At 32.6% G+C, this 23,185-nt stretch overlaps 1 protein-coding gene across 4 annotated transcripts; it reads right to left on the reverse strand.

The window, feature by feature from the left end:
• Window positions 1-219: 219 nt before the first annotated feature.
• Window positions 220-22,125, reverse strand: LOC134269301 (uncharacterized). 4 transcript variants are annotated; one of them, XM_062751498.1, is made up of 3 exons: window positions 22,057-22,125; window positions 883-2,041; window positions 220-739 (listed from the first exon to the last, which is right to left on the reverse strand). In XM_062751498.1, exon 2 carries the CDS (start codon window positions 2,017-2,019, stop codon window positions 898-900), a length of 1,122 nt encoding a protein of 373 aa, XP_062607482.1. In that variant the 5' UTR covers window positions 2,020-2,041; window positions 22,057-22,125; the 3' UTR covers window positions 220-739; window positions 883-897. The 4 variants fall into 4 exon arrangements, with proteins under 4 accessions (XP_062607482.1, XP_062607480.1, XP_062607479.1 ...); XM_062751496.1 differs by lacking the exon at window positions 22,057-22,125 and adding an exon at window positions 7,223-7,264 and having other exon boundaries at window positions 879-2,041; XM_062751495.1 differs by lacking the exon at window positions 22,057-22,125 and adding an exon at window positions 7,223-7,263.
• Window positions 22,126-23,185: the final 1,060 nt, after the last annotated feature.

Below are 23,185 nucleotides of genomic sequence, written 5' to 3' on the forward strand. Positions count from 1 at the left end.
ACATGACTTCCTCTCCCAAATCTAGGTCAGTGCCCTCTGAAATATACCCCACCCCCCAAAAAAAGCTAAATTGGAGCAATATTAATCAATTCTTTTTTTTTTTAATTATAAGCAAATCAGGTCTGGAAAGAAAGCAGAAAAACATTATAAATATATCAACCTGTTGTTGTTTTTCCAGTACTGTCTCTGTCTGACTCTAAGTAAATAATATCTCCAAAAGATGGTTATGGTATTTATTTATTTAGTATATAAAATACATAATGAGCTGCTACATGTTCGTGTATAATGAATATCATCCGCATTCTTGATGTACGACATTATGTAGTTTACGACCTCATTTAGGTATAATTTAACTAGGATATTTTAATAAATGTTATTAAAATTTTTCATATTCGTCACTTTATGCTGTTTTGCACACATGGAATTGGCAATAAAATGTCAAATAAACAGAGTATCAAAATAATGTATTTTTTCATGGGTTGCTATTTGAACTCAAGTCCGTTGATTGTTTACATTGAGATATAAATATTTATTAGATAAAGAATTCTTCGTTTATCTACAATGGATGTAACTTTGTTTGTTATCTTTCTCAGCTTTTCAAGACATAGTTCTTTTCTCTTACAGAAAATGAGGGTCAAAACACGTCTTGTATCTTGTAATGAAGTAAATCCGAGAAAATAAATAATCAAACTTTGTTTTAGTCCTGGATTCTCCATTCAATTGGAATTACACGATCTATCTAAAATAAAAAAAAAAATGACTTTGTACAGTATTTCTGACATTATCTTTCGTATACTTTTTTTAATTTAAATGCATCTAGAGAATTGAGTAAGCATTAAAAATGAGTCAAATTGATGTTGTTATTTATGATAACTTACTTACAAAATGGTTCTCGGATCACCATGGGAATTCAAATGAAGGTGCCTGAAATGATGGAATACGGCCATTAGCAAAAGCCGTGTCTGGGACGTCTACGTCAAACACTTCATCCATGTACTCCCTGTAGGCTTTCTCCCTCATTCGGCGTAAAGCCTCTTCTTGTTTCTTGTTCCTCTGGGTCTGTTGCTTTTTCTGAGAGTGCTTGGGTGCTTTCATTTGTTTTCTGTTTCGTTGAGGTGGAGGTGTCAAATTGTGACGTCTTTGTTGTTTTTGTTGTTGTCTTTGAGTATTTGGAAGACGCATCGGTGCAGGTGGATGAGTTCTTTTTGTTGTTGTTACTGGTTGAGGGGCACGAGGAGCATTATTATTATTTGCATTCATGGCGTGAGAAACTAGCCACGTTGCAATCATTCGGTACACATTTTTCAGTTGTGGGTTATTGTTTGGCAATCCGGGGTAAGGAGGCATGGATGGAAGAGGAAATGGAAGTGCTTGTTGGGTTGGAGAAGGACCATTTTGTCCACTGAAAAAGTTAAACAAGCTCTGCTGTACGGGAGGTGGTGGAGCCGGAGTGGTTGGAGCAGGCGTTGATGACGTCATTGGTTTGAAACCAAAGAAATTAACATTCCCTAGTCTTGGTTTAGATGGAGCATTCTTAAATGATTGTATTGAGTTCTTCCTAGAAAATGTCTGTGTAGGTGGCTGATACTGCTGCACTGGAGTGTTGGATTGTTTCTTTTGCGGTTGTCCTTCTGGAAACAGACTGTATGGTGAAGCTTTCACATTTTTCTTTGGAATTTGATTCGGAATTGATGGGGGACTTTGGATGATTGTTTTTGGTTCTTGAACTGGTTTTAGAGGCTTGGGGGGTAAAACTATTTCTGCAGGATTATTTTGTTGAGAGGCTTTTTCTTTCCCAAGTTCAATTGTTGCAACAGCTTCAATGGATGGGGATAATGATGCAGCAGGATCTTTTTTTGTCGATTTCTCGACAATGCTGTTAGTTTTTGGCTTCGGAGGCTCAAAAACAGGTAGCAGAGCTGTAAACTTCTTTGACTTTGATTTGCTTTTTTGTGCTTCTGTGTAATTTACCAAGAGTAGACCAAGTAAGAAAAGTAGACAAAATCTCGGCATAGTCATGACTGATCTAGGAAACGGCTGCCTGTAAAGGAAATATAAAATAAAACATGATTCTTCAAGGTTACTTTCTTATCTAGTAAGTTCACGAAAGAAAAGGTAATTACGATAGGTAATTGAATTATTGAAAATTTATTGGTGTTTCAATTTGCAAGGTTAATTATGATCGTCAGCGATTTGTTTCCTTGTTCCTAGTGTGTAGTGTCACGAAGAACCTTTGGAGACAACTTTATGTCTATTTATCACGTAACTGCAAAACGTTCATTTTTACTTTTACTGGCTGCAGGTAATTAATTTACTGACAGATCTGTTGAATTAATTTAAGTCTGACACCGTCAATATGTGGTAGTGCGAATAATTCATTAAAAACCTATCAATAATTACATTTTTTATGTTTCAAGAATTAATTTGAAGTGAAGTCACGCACAGATGATTCATGAAACTTGAATAATTACATTTCTAGTCAAAACAACATGCTATAAAATGAAATATATCGTTGAAACTGCTGTTCAATTTTACTTTTACCTGATATTTCTCGATCTTCTCCAATATGCAAACTTTTTTTTAAAGCCAATACACTTAAGCAATAAATGTGAAAATTAGGCTTTTTTAATATACTGCTAATATACTGATAATGAAAAAATATGGAAAACAACCTGATTTTTCCAATAAAAATTCAAGAATGGAATGGTGAAAAGAAGGAGCCTATAAATTATCAGATGTATTATAAGGTTGTCGAAGAAGTTTCTCTTGTCGTTCAGGCATCCTTCCCCTTGAATATCGAAAAATGGGAATTTCCGAGTTCCAGTGCAAATAAAATGGAAAACTGTAAAGTATGGTGTCTAAATGTATGGTCTTAAATTTATCTTTGTAATGGTTGCAAAATGTTTTTGTTTTTTTTACGTTATACGTTTTCAGAAATCGATTTTGCAAAAAAGTTGCTTTACGTTTTCTGAAAAGTTTGGAGGTTTTTTTTTAAATATCTGCTGTTGATTAACAACACATTCGAATTTTTTAAAGTATACATGTTATATGAGCACATACAACATAAATATATGAGAATGAGGGATGGTAAGAACGCCTTCATTTCCCATGCATTGTTTTATGTAGTTTAAGAAGTTAACATTTTTTCTAAATGCATCAAACTGAATTAAGTATATGCCATATACTATACATTATGGTATTTTTGCTGACGTCTTTTTGTGAGGAAAATTAAGCCTCATATTGTTCATAATATTTATTTACTTAGACTTAAATCTGGAAAATAGAAATCAAATTCTAATGATTTTGTTTGTCAGCTCAGGATACCGACCTCATTATCAAGGTCAATATAGATATGATATCAATAGTGGAGTAATTGACCTTCTATCAACTAGAATAGTAACAGATAGCAACATCAGTGATAACCGAATTTACATGCTAAAGTTACTTTATCCATGCCTCTTTCTTTTCTCTTCAAACAACATTAAAGATAAGAGAGGAGAAACTGATGCAGCATTGTTTTTTTAAAAAAAAAAAGCATATTAGAATCTCTTTAAAATAAGTTTTTGAAATTCCGAAAAACTTTGGTTAGAAAATTTGAAATCCCACGAATTTAATCAATAGTATCCACACATACACAAGCAATTCTACGTGATTAATTAATAAAAGGCCATTTGACATCAAAGAAACTTTTTTTAAAAAAAAAAAAAAAAGGTGAAGATAAAAAAGAGTGATCAATCTTAAAATCTTTAAAAATCCAAAATTGTGAGAGGGCAAACACACGCAAAGGTGGGAACTAGTCACTAGAGGAAGCATCCCCTGTTAATCGGACACAACCGCTTTGAGCTCTATCAATTGGTCAAGTAGATGGAGCATTCGTCATCATATTTAGTTAAAGGCATAACAGTTGATTTCAAACATGTCATCCAAGAAAATGACAAAATGTTAGTAAATATTTTCAAACAAGGTCATTATAACTATTATAGATTTTACCAAATAGTGACTGTTGACATCCCTGTAACATCAACGTGTGTGTGAGTAGCCTGCTTCAGTCGAAAAACTTATCGTGCTCGGAGTATGTTCTTATAATTAACAATGGAATTAGTTGGGCAATGTAAACACTATATGCAAGTTAAAGTGGAATATTACTAAACGCAATAGTCTGTAAAACAACCAAATATGAAACGGATCTGACAGACTCAGTGGTTCTTTTATTTTATGTTCACTGGGAAATATCGAGTCGACATATGAATTGAAATATCTGCTCCTACTTTGTATTGTTTTATGGACTTTTGATCTTAAATACTGTTTGTTATCTCCATATGTTTCATTTTATTTATTTTATTCGTGAATTCTTATGAGAAATGTGAAAACTTATGCTGCAAAACATAACAAAATCAATTCCATAAGGGTTTTTGTCTCAAGGTTGATTCAATGAAGCAAAAGCAGTGTCTCTTTTGTACGACCGATCTCGAAAACGAAAAAAAAATCTACACTTTGTGTATGAATTTCTTTCTTTCACATAATAATGATAATGTCACATGGTTGATTTGAAAGTACAACAGGGACTTATTAAATACCCTCGGCCATTGCACTGATCTGGTATCTAAGTTTCAGAGTTCAGTGTTTGTTCTGCTTACAATTTTTATATCTTACATTAATCGTTTATGCTTGTATAAGCATACCTGCTAGTTTAATTATATGCAATAATCTGATAAAATTACGTTTATGTTACGTTCTAAATCGACCTCGTTTCAATAGAAAGGTAACCTTTGAATTTCATTGTTGTAATATTTAGTTTCTTTTAATAAATTATGTCAGTCTCAGAGCTATAAATGATGAAAGACGTCATTTAAAAGGCGGAAAAAACAATAAATGCATTGATAAAATGATTAAGAGCTGCCATCAAAATATGATGGCACGCCATTTGTTTTCGGTGACTCCTTCACCTCTGGTTATACTGCAGGTGACCGTGTAACTATGACAAGCATATCCTTACTGTAGAACAAATAGGTTAAACCGAGTACACCTGGGCAAATTTAGGATGATAAATGGTTATTTACTAAAATATAGAATAGACGACGTCTATTAAAACTTCATTAATGATGAATTGTCCTTCGATTATGCAAACGTTTGTAACCTTACCAAAAATCATATCTGTATTTAAGAATTGCAGAACATCCTACCCCATTAACTGCAAAGAATCTGATAAATGTTGGTATTTTGGGTCCCGTTTAAGAATTTTTCAATCATATAAAGATATCACTATATACCAATGAAGGAATTTTCAGTGGGCAGTCAAGTCCATTGTGCATTGAGGGATCAACGTACGCGCATCGAGGGATCAACGGACGAAGTGTAAGCCAGGATTTGAACCTATGACCCACGGAAAGAGCAATCTACTGTGGCGGTCAACTTAAAGAAAAAGTAAAAAAAAAAACGGCAGGAACGAAAGGCAAAAATTTAAAGAAATGTAAACTATTTCTGAAAATGGACCTGTTTGATTTTCAAACAATCGATTTGCATGTAATTTGGATTTTAATTTTTTTTCAAAATACAATTTTATTTATAGATAATAATTTATTATTATATCTGATGTCTAATTAAAGATGACATTGTTCTGGGGTTTTAGTTTTACATTCAATTGATTACAATAGTTACTTGTATATTATATGAAATTTAAAGAACAAACCTTGATGCTTAATCAGAGTATTCCGTTTTCTAAATGGCAGAAGATAAACATCTTTTCCTTACTTATATATTTATGGAAATATGATAAATAACCCTCGTTAGTCGTTTACCGCATACTTATGTTTAATTGACAGAACTTCGTTCAAAATGCAAATGAGTGACATTTGTATCCTACCTATTGTGTAATTGGAATGATATAATTTATGCCTAACATTCTTGAATCGTAACGATGAAATGCAATATTTGTAAAAGAAATTAAAAAAAATTATATTCTGAACTAAATTTACCGCCGACGACATCCTTGACCATAGTATTTTTAGGAACGATAAAATTTGGAATCTATAAACAGAAAAATGACGTCATATTCTATATCTCTGGGATTTATATTATATATTTATTGATATAAATATTTATTTATTTTTTTTATTAATTCAAATTATTTCTCTCCCACAAAGTTAAACACCTTACACACATTATATGTAAATATATAAATGGATGTTAAAGTAATATTAATAAATCTTCCATATACACTCTTTAATTGTTCATTAGTTTGATCAATATTTCTTCAACTTCCTAAATTTAAATACTTTCATTTTTTAAAACATAGATATTGCTTTTCATTAAGATATGACTTTGATTAAAAGTCATAACACAGTTTATGTCATCAACGCCATTTTCAACTTTTAATTGAATCATATTAGGGATTCCGAGTTCACTTTCCGACACGAGTGCAAAATCTGTTAGGAATTTTAAGTATTTTTAAAAAATACTCAACAAGAGTCCTGAAACAAAATAAAAATTTAATTGTGAAGTTAACTTAGCCTTTCAGATACATGACTTTTGTCAAGATCATAACAAAACTTTAGGTTTGGATCGATTCCAATCAAATGTCTGAACTTGATTGCCTACTTTGAAGCAGACAGTGAATCAGACAAAGAGAGACGAAAAGCTAGAGACATTCAGAAAGACGGTGTGTTGAAACCATATTGTTCTCATCTTTTTCTGGAAACAAAATTTTCTGTTATCTTCTTCAAGACTTTCATGTGGAAAAAATACAAAGAATAAAATTTGTGCCCAGGTATCTTTATTATCTACTAGCTTGAATTTAAGTGACGGTACTTATCCTTGAATTTGATGTTCACAAGATATTTCTAAGCATTTATTCATAAACACTACTTCATAAGTTTTTGTTTGCAAAAGATCTTGGCATACACCCTTTTCTGAAATACCGTTTTGCTGCCCTCCATCGGAAAGTGGTGGAGTTTCAATATATAAAGAACTGTCAACAAACAATCGATTAATATATTAACAATCTACGTTTTACTATTAATAAAACAAAACAAAAATAAATACATCTTTATCTAATCTTTGATAATGCAATGTGTACTTTCAGGAATATGTCATACATGTATATAGAAATAATCAACACTCTGAAATGTCATACCAAAGGCCTCATCTAAAAAGAATGCAAATAGATTTACATAATGTGCCAATTACAGCAACCACACACACTTTTTTATGAACAAAAACTTACATGCCCTTTATCATTGCAATTTTGTATCATCATCTGGGAGGCAGTGCTAGGAATTTTTGTTTTCGCTAAATATTCAATATTCTGAACATATATCATGCTTCAAAATAAAAATGGAATCATTGACGTAAATTGATGCATAATATTAATCTATTTACTTTTTCATTCGTTTTTTTTTCTTTGTTGCCACTTTTCCCCTGTCTTATGTGTCAAAATAACGAATTCCTGGTTCCGTGATTCTAAAACAATTATTTATTGTTCAAGTTTAAACTGTTCATTTTTTTGTAAAATAATCAGTCATTTTTATTCCACATTTCCAAATTTAATATACATAGTTTACTTTTTCTCACGCGTAAAATACGAGTCATAATTTAACAAATGTGGTTTCTCTGATATACCATATCTCTACTTGATTCCAAATTTTCATGTAAGTAAACATACATTACGAGATCTAATAAATATTCCCCCTTCCTTTCTCTTTACTTTTCATAAATTAATAGCTTGGAAAACACACCTAGCCGTTTTATGCTATAAAACATTTAAGAATTGGTGTAAATTAAGTTGTTTTTCAAACTTTAAAGAACCTTATGAAAATTAAATTCTGATATAAAAGCATCAAAATCTATGACTTTTGAAAATAAAATTCTTAACGATAAGTGAAGAAAGGACATTTTACACTTTCTTTAATAAATTTTGATTTAAGACATTTTCATATTTTGTGATTAGCTATCTACAACGGGTTTAACATCATTCCGATTGAAAATTTAAGTATTCTAAAAGTGATATTCATACGATGCTGGAGTTCTGTATTGACAATATCCATGTACATGTAGTATTTGAAGGCTATGTTTTCAAACAATTTATAGAAATGTCTGTGAGCACCATTTGTTCTCCTTAATTAGATGACTTGTTTTGATATTCTTATGAAGCTAAATTGAATCGAAAGTTTTTAAGAGAAAAAATTTCATAGCTTTAATCGACACTAGATTAATTTAAAAAATAAATTCAAGAGGTGGGAATGGGATCAGGTTCCTTGGAGAATTAGGAGAACCCCTTTTTGACCGGCCACATCCGCCATGAGCCGTATGGATTGATCGCGTAGACGGATAATTCCGAGGTCAATTCAAAATAAAAACCCAGTTCTAACAATTGGTATGAACCAGTTGAGCCAAAATACGACCCAGTTATATTCTATATTTGCTAACGATGTCATTATAACGACCATAAAGTTTACGAAATGCTGAATTTAAACGAGATTGTTGAAAACCTAACAACATCAACTTATCAGTGAGTAGCATGTCTCGATTGAACATTAAAGTATAAGTCACATTATCCAACGATGGGGTATACGATGAGAAACCGATGCGTTTTTTGATGAAAATGGCGTGGTTGCCGGCCGGGCACCACTAGTGATCGGACGGTGACTGACTCTTTTTTGCGAATCGGTGGGGTCATCGGTAGGAAGTAATTGGTAGTTAAAATTCAGCGATGTCTCCAACGATGCCTCACATCGCTCCTCATCGGCAATCAATCATTAACGCATCTTTCAAGGTTCGGCCGATGTATGGCCGAGCATCCTCCAATATCTGTTGAATCTGAGGTCATCGGGAGGTTGAGTGGTGTTCAACAGATAACGACCGATCATCGGTCGATGTTCGACCAAACATTGGCCCGTAGTCGACCGATGTACGAACGATGTTCACCAATGTATGAGCGATGTAATATACATCGGGCGATTATCCTGGAACATCGTTTAATGATTAGCAATGCTTCGCTGAACCCTTGTAAGTCCGGCCGGCAACCACGCAATTTTTCTCATAAAAGGCATTGATTACCCATCATATGCACATCGCTGGATAATGTGACTGATTCTGTAAGGACTACTAAGCTGATGTGGACCGATGTTAGGGCATCGTTAACACCACGGATTACCAACGATTACCACCGGTCTACGGCTATCGGCCGGGAAATGTGACCTAGGCATTAATCGTAGTCAGAGCAAGTTCTTGATTAGACAATAAGTTAGTGGAATATGACTGTACATGTATACACAAGGGAAGCTGACAATAGAAAAACTGAAGCATCTAGCTTGTTATTCAAATATAAAACTGCATCTTCATCTTCTATAGTCAGCAAAACATACAAATATGAAACAGATATGGCAGTCTCTGTGGTGTCCTTTATCTCAAGTTTACTGGGATACATCGAGTGGACAAAGGAATTAAAATAACTATTCTTAATATCGTCGATATACTAGTATCTCAATGTCGAATTGAAAGCCACAGCAAGCGTTTTCCTTTCATATACATCTTTTGGAATATTGTTGGGCACTAATTGTGCTCTTTTATACGCTGCCCTCTACGAAACAAAATTTATTTTAAAACTTAATTTAAAAAAAGTCTAGATTTAGTAGAATGAACTTTAGTTTTAACAAATAAAAATTTGTAAGAATAAAACTGAAAATATCAAAGCTAGAAAATTACAGGTTGTGAAAAAATATAATTGTTAAGAATATATATTTTTTTGGGGGGTGGGGAGGTTGCATCATCCCACGATCATCATTTTAATCATATACGTACATGAATCTACAATTGGTAATGATGGTATTCTAAATACTAGTAGTATGACGCCTTTAAACTAATATATGCAGATAATTGCCATCATTTTCTTAAAATATGTCATATAAAATTGTTTATTCAGATGAAATTAGTGTGTGGTTGCTTTAGCAAACAAGAGGCCTGAGTGCCTTTTCGGTTACCTGATTAATGTTATCACTGTAAGGGATCCATAAAATGAAATATGGAGACTACCAATGATCTTTTAATATACATTTCACAGTGATTAATCAATATAAGAAAAAGCAAAGAGAACGACTTAATCTTTTATAGGACTCAACGCTTATTACAGTCGATTAAGAACTTGACTGCTTGAGATTTTGAAGTAAAGTACAAGATTTGTTTTTAAGACGGCACTTAATTTGGAGATTTTGGCCCCGGCCATCATGCCCCAGGAGTTAGGGGGTAGAGACAATGAAATTCATAATTTTTATACATGCATACGTTGAAAACCCACAAATAGAAATATAAATGATTGATTAACATTTAAGACTACCTTTAAAATAAAGACCCATTTCAAAAGGTCAGGAACATGAAAAGACATTCATATTTTATGCAGTGTTTAATTATTGTTCCCTTTAAATACTAAGAAAATACTTTTTTGCAGAAATTTATAATGAACGAAAATGTAAGAAGACACTAAATTTTGCAAATTTATGAAGAACAATGTGACTTCAAACACTGCAACGTAATTTTAATTGAGCAGTTAACACATAAACTGTATCAATTATGAAATGATTGCGAATTAATAGGTTTTATTCACAACATGCCCTTTCCAAATTTGAAAGAATAAAATTAAACGAAACATCAAGTTTACATGAAAACTCTTAAATAACAAAGTAATTATCAGTGGTGAATTATAAGAGTTCTAAATTCTCTTTTCTTAACTATTCTCTTTGCAATAAACTGTATTCCAACGTGTTGGCCATGGTGTAACTTACGACTTAAATTCACATATTTTTAATTTAACATATGATTCAGTATATATACGGGAGAACTTGGGTGGAACAAAGTTAGTAATCTAGCTGACATATGTATTGTTCACTGTTAATGCATTAATGCTTAATCGGTGACACAATTTTTTCGGATTTTGTAACAAACGGTTAAAATTGCTAAGTTTTAATGCGTATCCATCTCAATTAAAAAAGCATAAGGGTTTTCCTGATGATACATACCATATAAGCTCTAGACACCAATGGTCAATATCGTGATAGGGAGGAAAAGGGAAAACTTTTTTTTTATTTGTTGCATGTTTAGTAACAATACGATATAGGTACAATGCGATTTTAATATATTATTTTGTTTGTTAATCATCTTGAAAAATCATCAAATTGATAATAACAGTGACATTTTACTATAGGTTATATCCAAAGTAAAAATAAGGAATAGTTGATAAAATATGAATGAAAAATTCTAAAAGACACTTTTAGGAAACAGATATATTATAGAGTTAATTGTAAAAAAAAAATTGACCAAATAAGATATTCCGATAAGATGTGTCCGCGATTCAAATACTTTCTGTGACTTCAATTAGACATTTAGATTATTGTATAGAAGTTTTTTTCAATTAACAGCAGTTACTTTAATTCCTTTGTCGATTAAATATATCCCAGTGAGCTTGAAATAAAAGATACCATAGAGTCTGCGTATCTGGTTTCATATTTGGATATATTGATGACTCTCAACAACCTTGTTAAAAACTGGTATTTTGTTAATTTTGTTTTCTTTATAATGACCTTGATACCAAATGTTATCTATCATAATGTCGTATTTTGGTCGATTTTGTTTCATACCTTTGTAAGACCTTTAATTGTTTTATATTAAAGTTCACTATGGAGTTTCCCGTCTAACTGATCTAGTTATGTAATCGTTACACTTTTTTGTTTGGGAACCTAGCGCGCTTGGCAAGGTTTGTCCTCTTTGCCACTCAAATAAAACATGCTACTTTGGTCATTTTACAATATATTTACAGGGGGAATGTTTTCATTGCGCAGTACTCCTGAAGCGTATTTATTGATTTAAAGCAACTTTTTTCGAATTTACTTAATAAATTTAAACAAAATTAAGAAATTACAGGTTTAAAAATTTCATTAAGCATAAGAATAATAAAAGTATGCAGTGAAATCGTCAAATCAATTTTTTGTATGAAAAGAAACGTGCGTATCGGCGATTAATTATTCAATGTTCAAGGCGTACTTTCATCACCTTTCCAAAGGCATGTTCAACAAGACGTGGTGTTATCGTTATTTTTCTCACTTTTTTGTTTGAAATTTAAAAAATTCCACTGAACTTTGTCGTAGCGCGCTTGTTCACCTTGTAAGGTCTGTTCTCTTTGCCGCTCAAATAAAACATGCTACTTTGATCATTTTACAATATATTTGCACTGAAATTTGTGTCTTAATTAAAAATTAAAGTAGATTTCTCCAATATCTTTATCCGATTACAGCATGAAATAAAATGAACTCTAAGTTTGTTTAGATGCTTCGCGTATCAATTAGTACAATGAAAATTCAATAAGCGTATTTAAACTTTTTCTATTTTAAGCAAATAAAGCAACAAAAGTGGGGGTATATGTTGTAAATTTTTTTTCTAAGAAAGTGTCAATTTTACGTTAAAATAAATTCAGAATATAACAAAACTAAGAAATTACAGGTTTAAAAATTTCATTTAGCATCTTTGTGTAAGAATAATAAAAGTATGCAGTGAAACCGTCAAATCAATTTTTTGTATCGCGGTTTTCTCATTAAATATAGTTAAAACGTGCATTTCGGCATTTTTAGACTATTTCAATCTCCGCATATAAAGCACCTAAAATATTAGCGTGGCACACGTTTCTGGTGGTTAATTTCTAATGTTTAGCGTAAATAAAATTAAAAATGACGTTATATTTTAATACAAAAATAACTTTTCCTATTTTATGAGATGTTTGCAAGTATAAAATAGAAGGAAATTGGCATTAAATTAAAGATTAAATGAACTTTTTAAAGTGCGTTAAGATGCATGATTGCGGGAAACGGTATATGCCTGACTTTGCGATAGAAATAGGAAATGGTATATGCGTTAAAAAGCGTGACTGCGGGGAAGGGGGTTAACCATTAGGAAAATATTCCAAGGTTGAAGATGGTCAAAAACTAGATCAACTCTACCATCAGTGCCATGATACAATCAAAGTACTCAGAAGTACAGAGACCCGGGTTACAGAGTAACATGAATTTCTTACATGAATCATACGTTTATTTTGTATTAACAGATAAATAACAAGAATATCAGATTAAAAATTATGATGAAAAAATTATTTTAAAACTAGCAAAATAAATTAACAGACACTAACAGTGAGTTTTCGATCCAAATACCACGGACCGATTTTGTCAGAATCAAAATTAATCTGGTACTACGGCTGAATGTAAACAAAATTAGGCCAGTCTTGTTCCTTCTCCTGTTTTTCCTCGTTAGTGTAGAGAACTACGATAACACTGATTATCAGAAATCCTTACGCTGAAAAACTATGTTCTTTGACTTAAGACTGAAGTTTTCAAAGTCATTACTACTAATGTTTATTTATTTAGATAAACCTTCGTTTTATTTATGTTGCTTTATTTAGCGTTTGTATTATCTCAGAAGCGGTTGAAAGTAAGAACTATATTTTTACACGTAACTTTAAAATGGCGACTATGAGGTTGACATCCTGTCTTGAACAGGATGACATAAGCAGGCAATTGCTCTTTCAGCAATAAGCCCGATTAAAAAAATAAAGGTACCAATGAAAATGTCTTGTCAGTTGGAATGAAAGCCCTAGAAAGTAATATGCAAGGGTTTTTCTCCAAATGTGGTCAAACTCAAAGGTCATGAGATTGAAAATGTTGATACCTAAAGAAAAGTCGCGCCACAAAGAATACACAAGGCATAAATGAAAAATCTGGAACCCATCGTTCAAAAATATGGCTAGCATAAAGTATTTTAAAAGGTAAAAGGTAAAATTCAAGGTAAAGGTCGAAAGTTGGAAAAAAAAAAGTTGTAACCTGAAAAAAGACCGGTGTCGTATAGTGAGACTTCCCCCATAGTGAGGCTTCCCCCGGAAGGCTCACTATATAGTGAGTCTTCCCCCCGGAAGGCTGGCTATATAGTGAGCCTTCCCCCTGAAAGAATGGCTATATAGTGAGACTTCCCCCACGGAAGTTTCACTATATAGCCGTTCTTCCGGGGGGAAGGCTCACTTTATAGCCAGCCTTCCCCCATTCATAGCGAGACTTCCCCCTCTTATTATAGTTTCCGGAACATTGTTTTATTATTTAAAAAAAATTCTAACAGTGTTAATTTATGGCGAAATTATCTTCCGTATATACACATGTATTTATATATTTATTCTATATGCATGAACAGTTTGAATATCGTTTTAACTGTTTGATATGCAGTATATGCAGTATATATTTTTTTTTAATTTTACGTATTTTTTATACGTGTATTCAAACATCCAATCGTCCAAACCCAGTTTAATAAAATATCTTTAAACAAATAATATTTAAAACACGACCGAAATGAAAAAATAATTGTATGAATTGATGTATGGGTGTGATGAGCAGGGGATGCACACATTTTCATGCAATTTTTCCGGTCATAAATTAAAAAAAAGGGGGGTTAAGCCCAATCCATGCATCCGGTGCCTTTGCTAAAATATGCATGACAGTCAGAATTTGATTTAAAGTGTATTAGAACTCAAATCCATCTTATTTGATTTTATAGTGATGTAATTTCATTAATATCACGCAAATTCAATTTCAAAATGAAATACAAATCCTAAAAATACTTCATAAAATTTATAAAGTTAAAAGGTCCCTAAAGCATACAATAAATATTTAATTATGTCAATGCATATAAAATCCAAACCGAAAACCGAAGGGGGAAGACTAACTATGGTCATTATGGGGGGAAGTCTCACTATGTAGCCATATTTCCCCCAGGGGGAAGACTCACTATATAGCCAGACTTCCGGGGGGAAGTCTCACTATGGCGGAAGTCTCACTATATGACACCGGTACATAATCTCTAATCCAAAAGTAATTGGGAAGGTTAAAGTGTGAAATTTTGCAAAAGTAGGCAAAATTTCAGGTCAAGGTCTGAAGCTAAACTATGTGGGTACGCTAAGGAATACCTTATCCAATATATATACATGCATGCATGTGAAATATGAAAGCATTCGCAATAAACACTCTAAAGATATAGGCAAGGTTTGATACAAAGACCAACAGACAGACAAAACATCTGTTTGCTCCGGTCCCGAATCTTAGATGACGGGGCATAAAACTAATTCTAATTCATAGCTTTCTATTATAAGGCACCTGATTCCGACTGTGGATTTTCGTGGGTTCGTGTTTTTTGCCCTGTTTACAAATTTGTGTATGTGTGTTTGTGTGTGTGTGTGTGGGGGGGGGGGGGGTTGTAGATGTTGTTTAGATCCATCACTCTTAACTCAAGTAAACTATAAGATTTATACCTCGGAAAGAGTGCGACTTCCTTTGACATTGATTCATATATGAACTTAATGCTGCAATTAATTTTTAGAGGTTTTCTTTTTAAAAATAGGCTAAGCTATCCATCAAATCGTTTCTAGCATTTGTATTTTATCTTTAATTAGTATTGAATACAAAAACATAACTTTCAAATTATGAACAGAAAATATATGGATTTGACTTTTTCAGTTCCTAAAAGTTGAAGGTTATGAACATGATTCTGTGGTTAATTTAATTTCAATAAACTTTACATTACAGGAAAAATGACATTTAAGTTAACCCGTCTCGTGTTATGAATGAGATGATAGTCAGATAATGAAATTATATGCATCTGTTCAATTGTATCTAAACCGATAACCTGTCCACCAAACTATTTATCTTGCCTCTACTCAGAAGTTATTTGTTCATATGCAGCTATATTCAGAAAGATCAGTAAACTGGTTTTCTATAAATAGAAAGTTTGTCCAAAACAACATTTGGAATTCGTGATTCGATAAATGATTATGACCTTCCAGGTACTATATGTGGCCTTATTTTCCCCAGCCACAAATTTGTACTTGTCACTAAAATGGATTTTCTAGGTTAATACATTACTTATGAACTGGGATTAAATTCGGTCTTCAAAATATGATAATAAGTATTTCACTGACTGCATCTCAAACATGTTTTTATCCTCGGGCGTCTTGGCAAGATAAAGAGGAAATTTCAATTTAATTGCAACAAATGTTGCTTAAAATTTACCTACTGTGTCCACATTTATACGATGCCATTTGTAATTCAGAAAAGGAAAGAATTTCTTAAATGAAATCGTTTTAATGTTTTTGTCTCTTTATGTAATATATATATCCTTCCACGTCAAAATTGAAATTAGAATTCTGTTACAGACATCAATAGGAAACTATGTATATGTTTGTGAAACATTATTCACCCTGTGTAGCTGCCAAAGACCAAGGTTAAGTCTTGGTAGTTTAAAAAAATCTTATAACAAGAAATTCATATATAAAACAGAATAGCCTTAGCAAGAACCATCAGAAATAATTGCCAAACTTTTTAGTATCAGGTCATACTCTTTTTATGAGGCAAAAAGTATATGAACAATAAGAAAGGTCTTGTCAAAAGACATACATTAACAAGAGGCCCAAGGGCCACATCGCTCACCTGAGCACATCTACTAGGAAAAAGCACATACCAGATCAAAACTGAAAGTTTACCGGGGGGGGGGCTTGAATTTTAACCCTCCTGGGTGTCATGATTTGAACAATGTACAATCTACACTATTTGAGGATGATTCCATATAAATAGAAAAATATCACTAATTATGGCTTTGAAGTACATGAAAAGAAGTTTTTAAAAGGTTTCCCTATATATCCTTATGTACAACTTTGGTCAGCCATTTTGGGCCCAAAACTAGCCCCAGAGGTCATGATTTGAACAAACTTGAATCTTCACTAATTGAGGATGATTCCACATAAATTTCGTCTTTCCTGGCCCAAAGGTTCTTGAGAAGAAGATTTTAAAAGTTTTTCCTATATATTCCTATGTAAAACTTTGGTCAGCCATTTTGGCCCCACCCTAGCCCCAGGGGTCATGATTTGAACAAACTTGAATCTACACTACCTGAGGATAATTTCGTCTAAGTTTCATATTTCCTTTCTCAATGATTCTTAAGAAGAATATTTTTAAAAGATTTTTCCTATATATTCCTATGTAAAACTTTGGTTGGCCATTTTGGCCCCGCCCTAGCCCCGGGGGTCATGATTTGAACAAACTTGAATCCACGCTACCTGAGGATGATTCCACATGAGTTTCATCTTTCCTGACCCAGTGGTTCTTAAGAAGAAGATTTTTAAAGATTTTTCCTATATATTCCTATGTAATACTTTGGTCGGCCATTTTGGCCCCACCCTAGCCCCGGGGGTCATGATTTGAACAAACTTGAATCTTCACTACCTGAGGATGATTCCACATGAGTTTCATCTTTCCTGGCCCAGTGGTTCTTAAGAAGAAGATTTTTAAAGATTTTTCCTATATATTCCTATGTAAAACTTTGGTCGGCCATTTTGGCCCCGCCCTAGCCCCGGGGGTCATGATTTGAACAAACTTGAATCTACAATACCTGAAGATGATTCCACATGAGTTTCATCTTTCCTGACCCAGTGGTTCTTAAGAAGAAGATTTTTTAGATTTTTCCTATATATTCCTATGTAAAACTTTGGTCGGCCATTTTGGCCCCGCCCTAGCCCCGGGGGTCATGATTTGAACAAATTTAAATCTACACTACCTGAAGATGATTCCACATGAGTTTCATTTTTCCTGGCCCAGTGGTTCTTAAGAAGAAGATTTTTAAAGATTTTTCCTATATATTCCTATGTAAAACTTTGGTCGGCCATTTTGGCCCCGCCCTAGCCCCGGGGGTCATGATTTGAACAAACTTGAATCTACACTACCTGAGGATGATTCCACATGAGTTTCATCTTTCCTGGCCCAGTGGTTCTTAAGAAGAAGATTTTTAAAGATTTTTCCTATATATTCCTATGTAAAACTTTGGTCGGCCATTTTGGCCCCGCCCTAGCCCCGGGGGTCATATAAACAAACTTGAATCTACACTACCTGAAGATGATTCCAATCTTTCCTGGCCCAGTGGTTCTTAAGAAGAAGATGTTAAAGATTTTTCCTATATACTCCTATATAAAAATTTGGTCGGCCATTTTGGCCCCGCCCTAGCCCCGGGGGTCATGATTTGAACAAACTTGAATCTACACTACCTGAGGATGATTCCACATGAGTTTCATCTTTCCTGGCCCAGTGGTTCTTAAGAAGAAGATTTTTAAAGATTTTTCCTATATATTCCTATGTAAAACTTTGGTCGGCCATTTTGGCCCCGCCCTAGCCCCGGGGGTCATGATTTGAACAAACTTGAATCTACACTACCTGAGGATGATTCCACATGAGTTTCATCTTTCCTGGCCCAGTGGTTCTTAAGAAGAAGATTTTTAAAGATTTTTCCTATATATTCCTATGTAAAACTTTGGTCGGCCATTTTGGCCCCGCCCTAGCCCCGGGGGTCATGATTTGAACAAACTTGAATCTACACTACCTGAAGATGATTCCACATGAGTTTTATCTTTCCTGGCCCAGTGGTTCTTAAGAAGAAGATTTTTAAAGATTTTTCCTATATATTCCTATGTAAAACTTTGGTCGGCCATTTTGGCCCCGCCCTAGCCCCGGGGGTCATGATTTGAACAAACTTGAATCTACACTACCTGAGGATGATTCCACATGAGTTTCATCTTTCCTGGCCCAGTGGTTCTTAAGAAGAAGATTTTTAAAGATTTTTCCTATATATTCCTATGTAAAACTTTGGTCGGAAACTTGAATCTACACTACCTGAAGATGATTCCACATGAGTTTTATCTTTCCTGGCCCAGTGGTTCTTAAGAAGAAGATTTTTAAAGATTTTTCCTATATATTCCTATGTAAAACTTTGGTCGGCCATTTTGGCCCCGCTCTAGCCCCGGGGGTCATGATTTGAACAAACTTGAATCTACACTACCTGAAGATGATTCCACATGAATCTTTCCTGGCCCAGTGGTTCTTAAGGAGAAGATTTTTAAAGATTTTTCCTATATATTCCTATGTAAAACTTTGGTCGGCCAAGCCCCGGGGGTCATGATTTGAACAAACTTATCTTATATAAATTCCACATGAGTTTCATCTTTCCTGGCCCAGTGGTTCTTGAGAAGAAGATTTTTTAAAAATGCTATTAATTTTTCACTAAATCATAATTATCTCCCCTTGGAAGAGGGCGTGGCCCTTCATTTGTACAATCTTGAATCCCCTTCACCCAAGGATACTATGTGCCAAGTTTGGTTGAAATTGGCCCAGTGGTTCTTGAGAAGATGATGAAAATGTGAAAAACCCCAACAACGACAACGAGAACAACAGACGACGGACAAATTTTGATCAGAAAAGCTCACTTGAAGGTGAGCAATAAAAATTAAAGTCCTAGAAGTAACTTTTTGAAGCTAAAGGTTAAAGTTTTTCAAAAGATGATCATTCTCTAAGGTTAAGGTCATGAGGAATTTTTTTTTTTTTTTTTTTTTTTTTTTTTTTTAAATGGTATGCAAAGAAATGTGCTTCTGTATTGTCAAATCCCTAGCTCAAGCCATAAAGAAATTATATCTAAGGTTAAAGTTTCTCATTTACAGTTCAAACTCTAAGGTCACGAGTGAAAACAAAAATGATTACATGGAATACAAATGTAAAATATAAATGTTCTAGCGTAAACCATTCAAATGTAATGCTTTGTTTGGTCAATATACAGGTAAATTTCGCAAAGGTAGGTCAAATCTATTTTAAATATGTTGGTAACCAAAAATTGTATTGATATAAATATATAATATGAAAGTCCCACCGATCAAAATGTATGGCCAAAGTTTTTGTTTCTTTGAACAGACAGACTTGCGACAGGTAAGAAAATACAACATGCCCCAAATCCTTGATGACAGTTTATAAGAATTCAGCGCACGTTCCGAATCTACAAGTTATGGATTAATACAGTTTACATACAATTTAATAAAGTAATACAATAATGAAATTCAGTGACTCATTATTATGCAGAAAGGTAAAGCGTGATTGGAGGAACGTGTTTATATAAAACAAAACAAGGTGGTATTTCCATCAACAAATTTCCCGGAGGCTGTGATTGAAAAAAAAAAACCCATAGTTTTCAATCCCTTTAAAATCCTTTAAGCAATGAAATGAAAACAAAGCAAAAAAGCTTTTGGTACTGTGAGCAAAATGATACCCCCACCTCCCAAATAAATATAATGGTGAAGTCCATGTTTTGCTATATAAGGGAGACACGAAATAAGTGTCAGATCAAAAACTAAAAAGGATATATGCAATTGCATATTATAATGTAATAAATTCAAGAATCTGTGAAAGTATCAATAAACTGTATTCAGTCGCATAGAAGAAGTTGCAGATAAGTGACCAGTATCCCTCAATATTACAGAAAGAATAGCAATGTCAATGTATTGCTATTGCTATTATTTATATGTGTCTGAACAAAAAGTAAACTATGAGGTGCACAATGGTGTAACAAAAAATCTGTGAAGTTCTCATTAAATGTCATTTAGTGGTCCATCCATCACTATAATTAAGCGGGGGTAAAATAAGGATCTTTAAAAAAAAGTATTATTATGTGTATTTTAATAAATATCTCCATGGTATTTTTTTAAAAAAAAATTCACAGTATCAATTCCTTGTTTATGTATAGCCATCGTCAAGTCAAGACAGACGTGTTTTTTTAGGATACCATTCTTTTACATTCATAGTGATATAATATATTATGAAGTTCTAGAAATCTCTTAGTTAATCAATGAAAAGATTATTTTTTTTATGCGCAAACAGAAGATATTTAACCTAACTCTCTTTAACAATAATGAAAAGTCGACCAACATATCATCATTGTCGTAATTAAATTGAAATTGATAATTATGTAAAAAAAAAAAAAAAAATTAAATTGCAATTGTGCAGAAGTAATTCAATGTACATGCAATATAACCTATTGTTGTTGAAATTTTGAATTGCAATCAAAATTGAATAGAGTAACATTGTTCCAAGAACATAAATGTGTAAATATTTGGAAAATATGGAGGAATAACATGGAAAGAAAAAGGATGAAATTCGACAAGGTTCTCGTTTGGCCGGACACGTACGACCTGGTACAGCATGGAGTGTTTGTTAAGCAAGTCATTTAGAAAAACACGATTGGAATTGCAAATATACTTTCATATCGTATTAATTCATATGTAATTTTAGATTAAGTTTTAATGCCTTTTATCCGGACATTATTAATTTTTATTTTATACATTACTCTGCGAGAATGGCAATTACATAAACACATCATGTTAGGTTATTTGTAAAGAAAAAATTACTTTAAAAGGAAACAAAACAAATGAGTTCAAAATGTTTTTGTTATTTTTTGTTTTGAATCAGACACAAAAAATCATTCTTGTACTGTAATTATAATGATAAAGTTGAAATTGTTTTATTTTTTAAAAATTGTATTTTGTCTTTTATTTGAACTAGAAGGTCTTCTTTTTTGTAAATCAAACTACAAGGAAACGATGATAAACGATAAATAAAAAAGATCTTATTGCACGTAAATGTGAATAACTATACACCTTAACCGGGAGAAGGAAATATGTGTTTAATAAATATGTTTTTAGCTATGCAAAAATAGATTGCAGGCTGATATTTCCCGGAGATTTCCACGAGCTTAGAGAGGTTTGTGTAATTAAAAGCAAATTAAGACAGGGAATGGATTGCAGAAGACGCTTTGAATTTAAAGTTTTTTAAGTGCAGTGTAATAAATAAGTTGTTTTTTTTTTTTTGTTTTTTTTTTTAATTTTTACGATTTCTAAGATGAAAGTGAAATTCTATTTGAAATAATTAATTTAAAAAATTATTCAATTTCTTTTGCAATGAAATGCAAACATTAAACTTAATTATATTGTTTGATAGTATGAAATATTTCCACTGTGAATTCAAGATTTTAGCAAATTTCCATTCTTTGTGATATCTCATATGATATTATATTATCTACATACACCGTCATTTAATAGGAGCAAAATGTAAACTTAATGTAACATCGTTAAAAGAAGCATAACCTGTTTTAATTTGAATCCAATAACAAATGATAACTTACCTTCAAAGTTCACCAGAAAATTGTATGGTCCTTAGTACATTCAGGATAATCTGCTACTACTTATATTCTGTGTTATTCCAGTGTCGATAAGGAGGTGTGTGAAATTAAAATATTGTTTAAAAAAGATGACGTAGATAAAGTCAACATTTCAATTCTGGTCAATCAATCAGGTGTTAATTATCAATCAGCGACATTGAGTAGACTAATGTAACATGATGATTAAATGTATATTACCTCTTACAAGGCTATTCAATACATATAATCAAGAAAAGGTGTTCAATCGGAAATGAAAAATTGAAATAAATTGACCATTATTAACGTATCTAAAATAGATGTAAATGTAATGAATATATATGTTCACGATTAGTTAAAATTCCCGATATTGTAATTTGTTAAATTCGTTGTTATTTTGCTGTGTAACTTCAAACGAGTTAATTGAATTCATTACAAAAGCATTGGTTAGAACTAAGATGTCACTAGTCCACACAATTACATAGTTGTCTCTAGTTAAAATACAGACCTTAGATGATTTAAATGCAAGAGCAGATGATTAGAAAACAGCGATGTATATCATTGACATTTTAACGTTTTGTACTTAGATCTCGTCATAAGGTTCAAAGTTTGACACGGGAACATATATAAGCATATATGTAGATGTTATAAAACAACTTAAAACATTGTACATCATGAATTTTTATAAAGTACTTTTAAAACATAAAAAATTCAACAATTTCACTGAATTTTCAAAAAATACAATTTGAATTTTTTTCAGCCACAGTTACTATGCATTATTTGATTACAAAGGACACTTTCGGTGGATAAGGAAACGCTAAAAGAACATGTAACTTCTAGCATTCTATGCATTCATAAATATGGAAAATATAGTTTCATAATCGCAACCATGTGTGCAAACAGGTTGCGTAACCTGCGATTTTGTTTAATAAAAATAAATTAAAACACATTAATGCATTTATTGCCAATAACAATAATATCTCAATGCTTATATTTATAATCTTAAATTTACATTGCATTGTCTGCCAATACGATGTATTTTTTCAAAAAGTCCTGTTTTATTTCTCAGGAAATTGCGGTAGATAAAAAAAGTTTTTTCAACTGTTCCATAAGCTAT

Source organism: Saccostrea cucullata, unplaced genomic scaffold (genome assembly GCF_032062105.1).
Source record: "Saccostrea cucullata isolate Sc308-1 unplaced genomic scaffold, CSIRO_AGI_Scuc_v1 ctg8741, whole genome shotgun sequence".
NCBI classification, from domain to species: domain Eukaryota; kingdom Metazoa; phylum Mollusca; class Bivalvia; order Ostreida; family Ostreidae; genus Saccostrea; species Saccostrea cuccullata.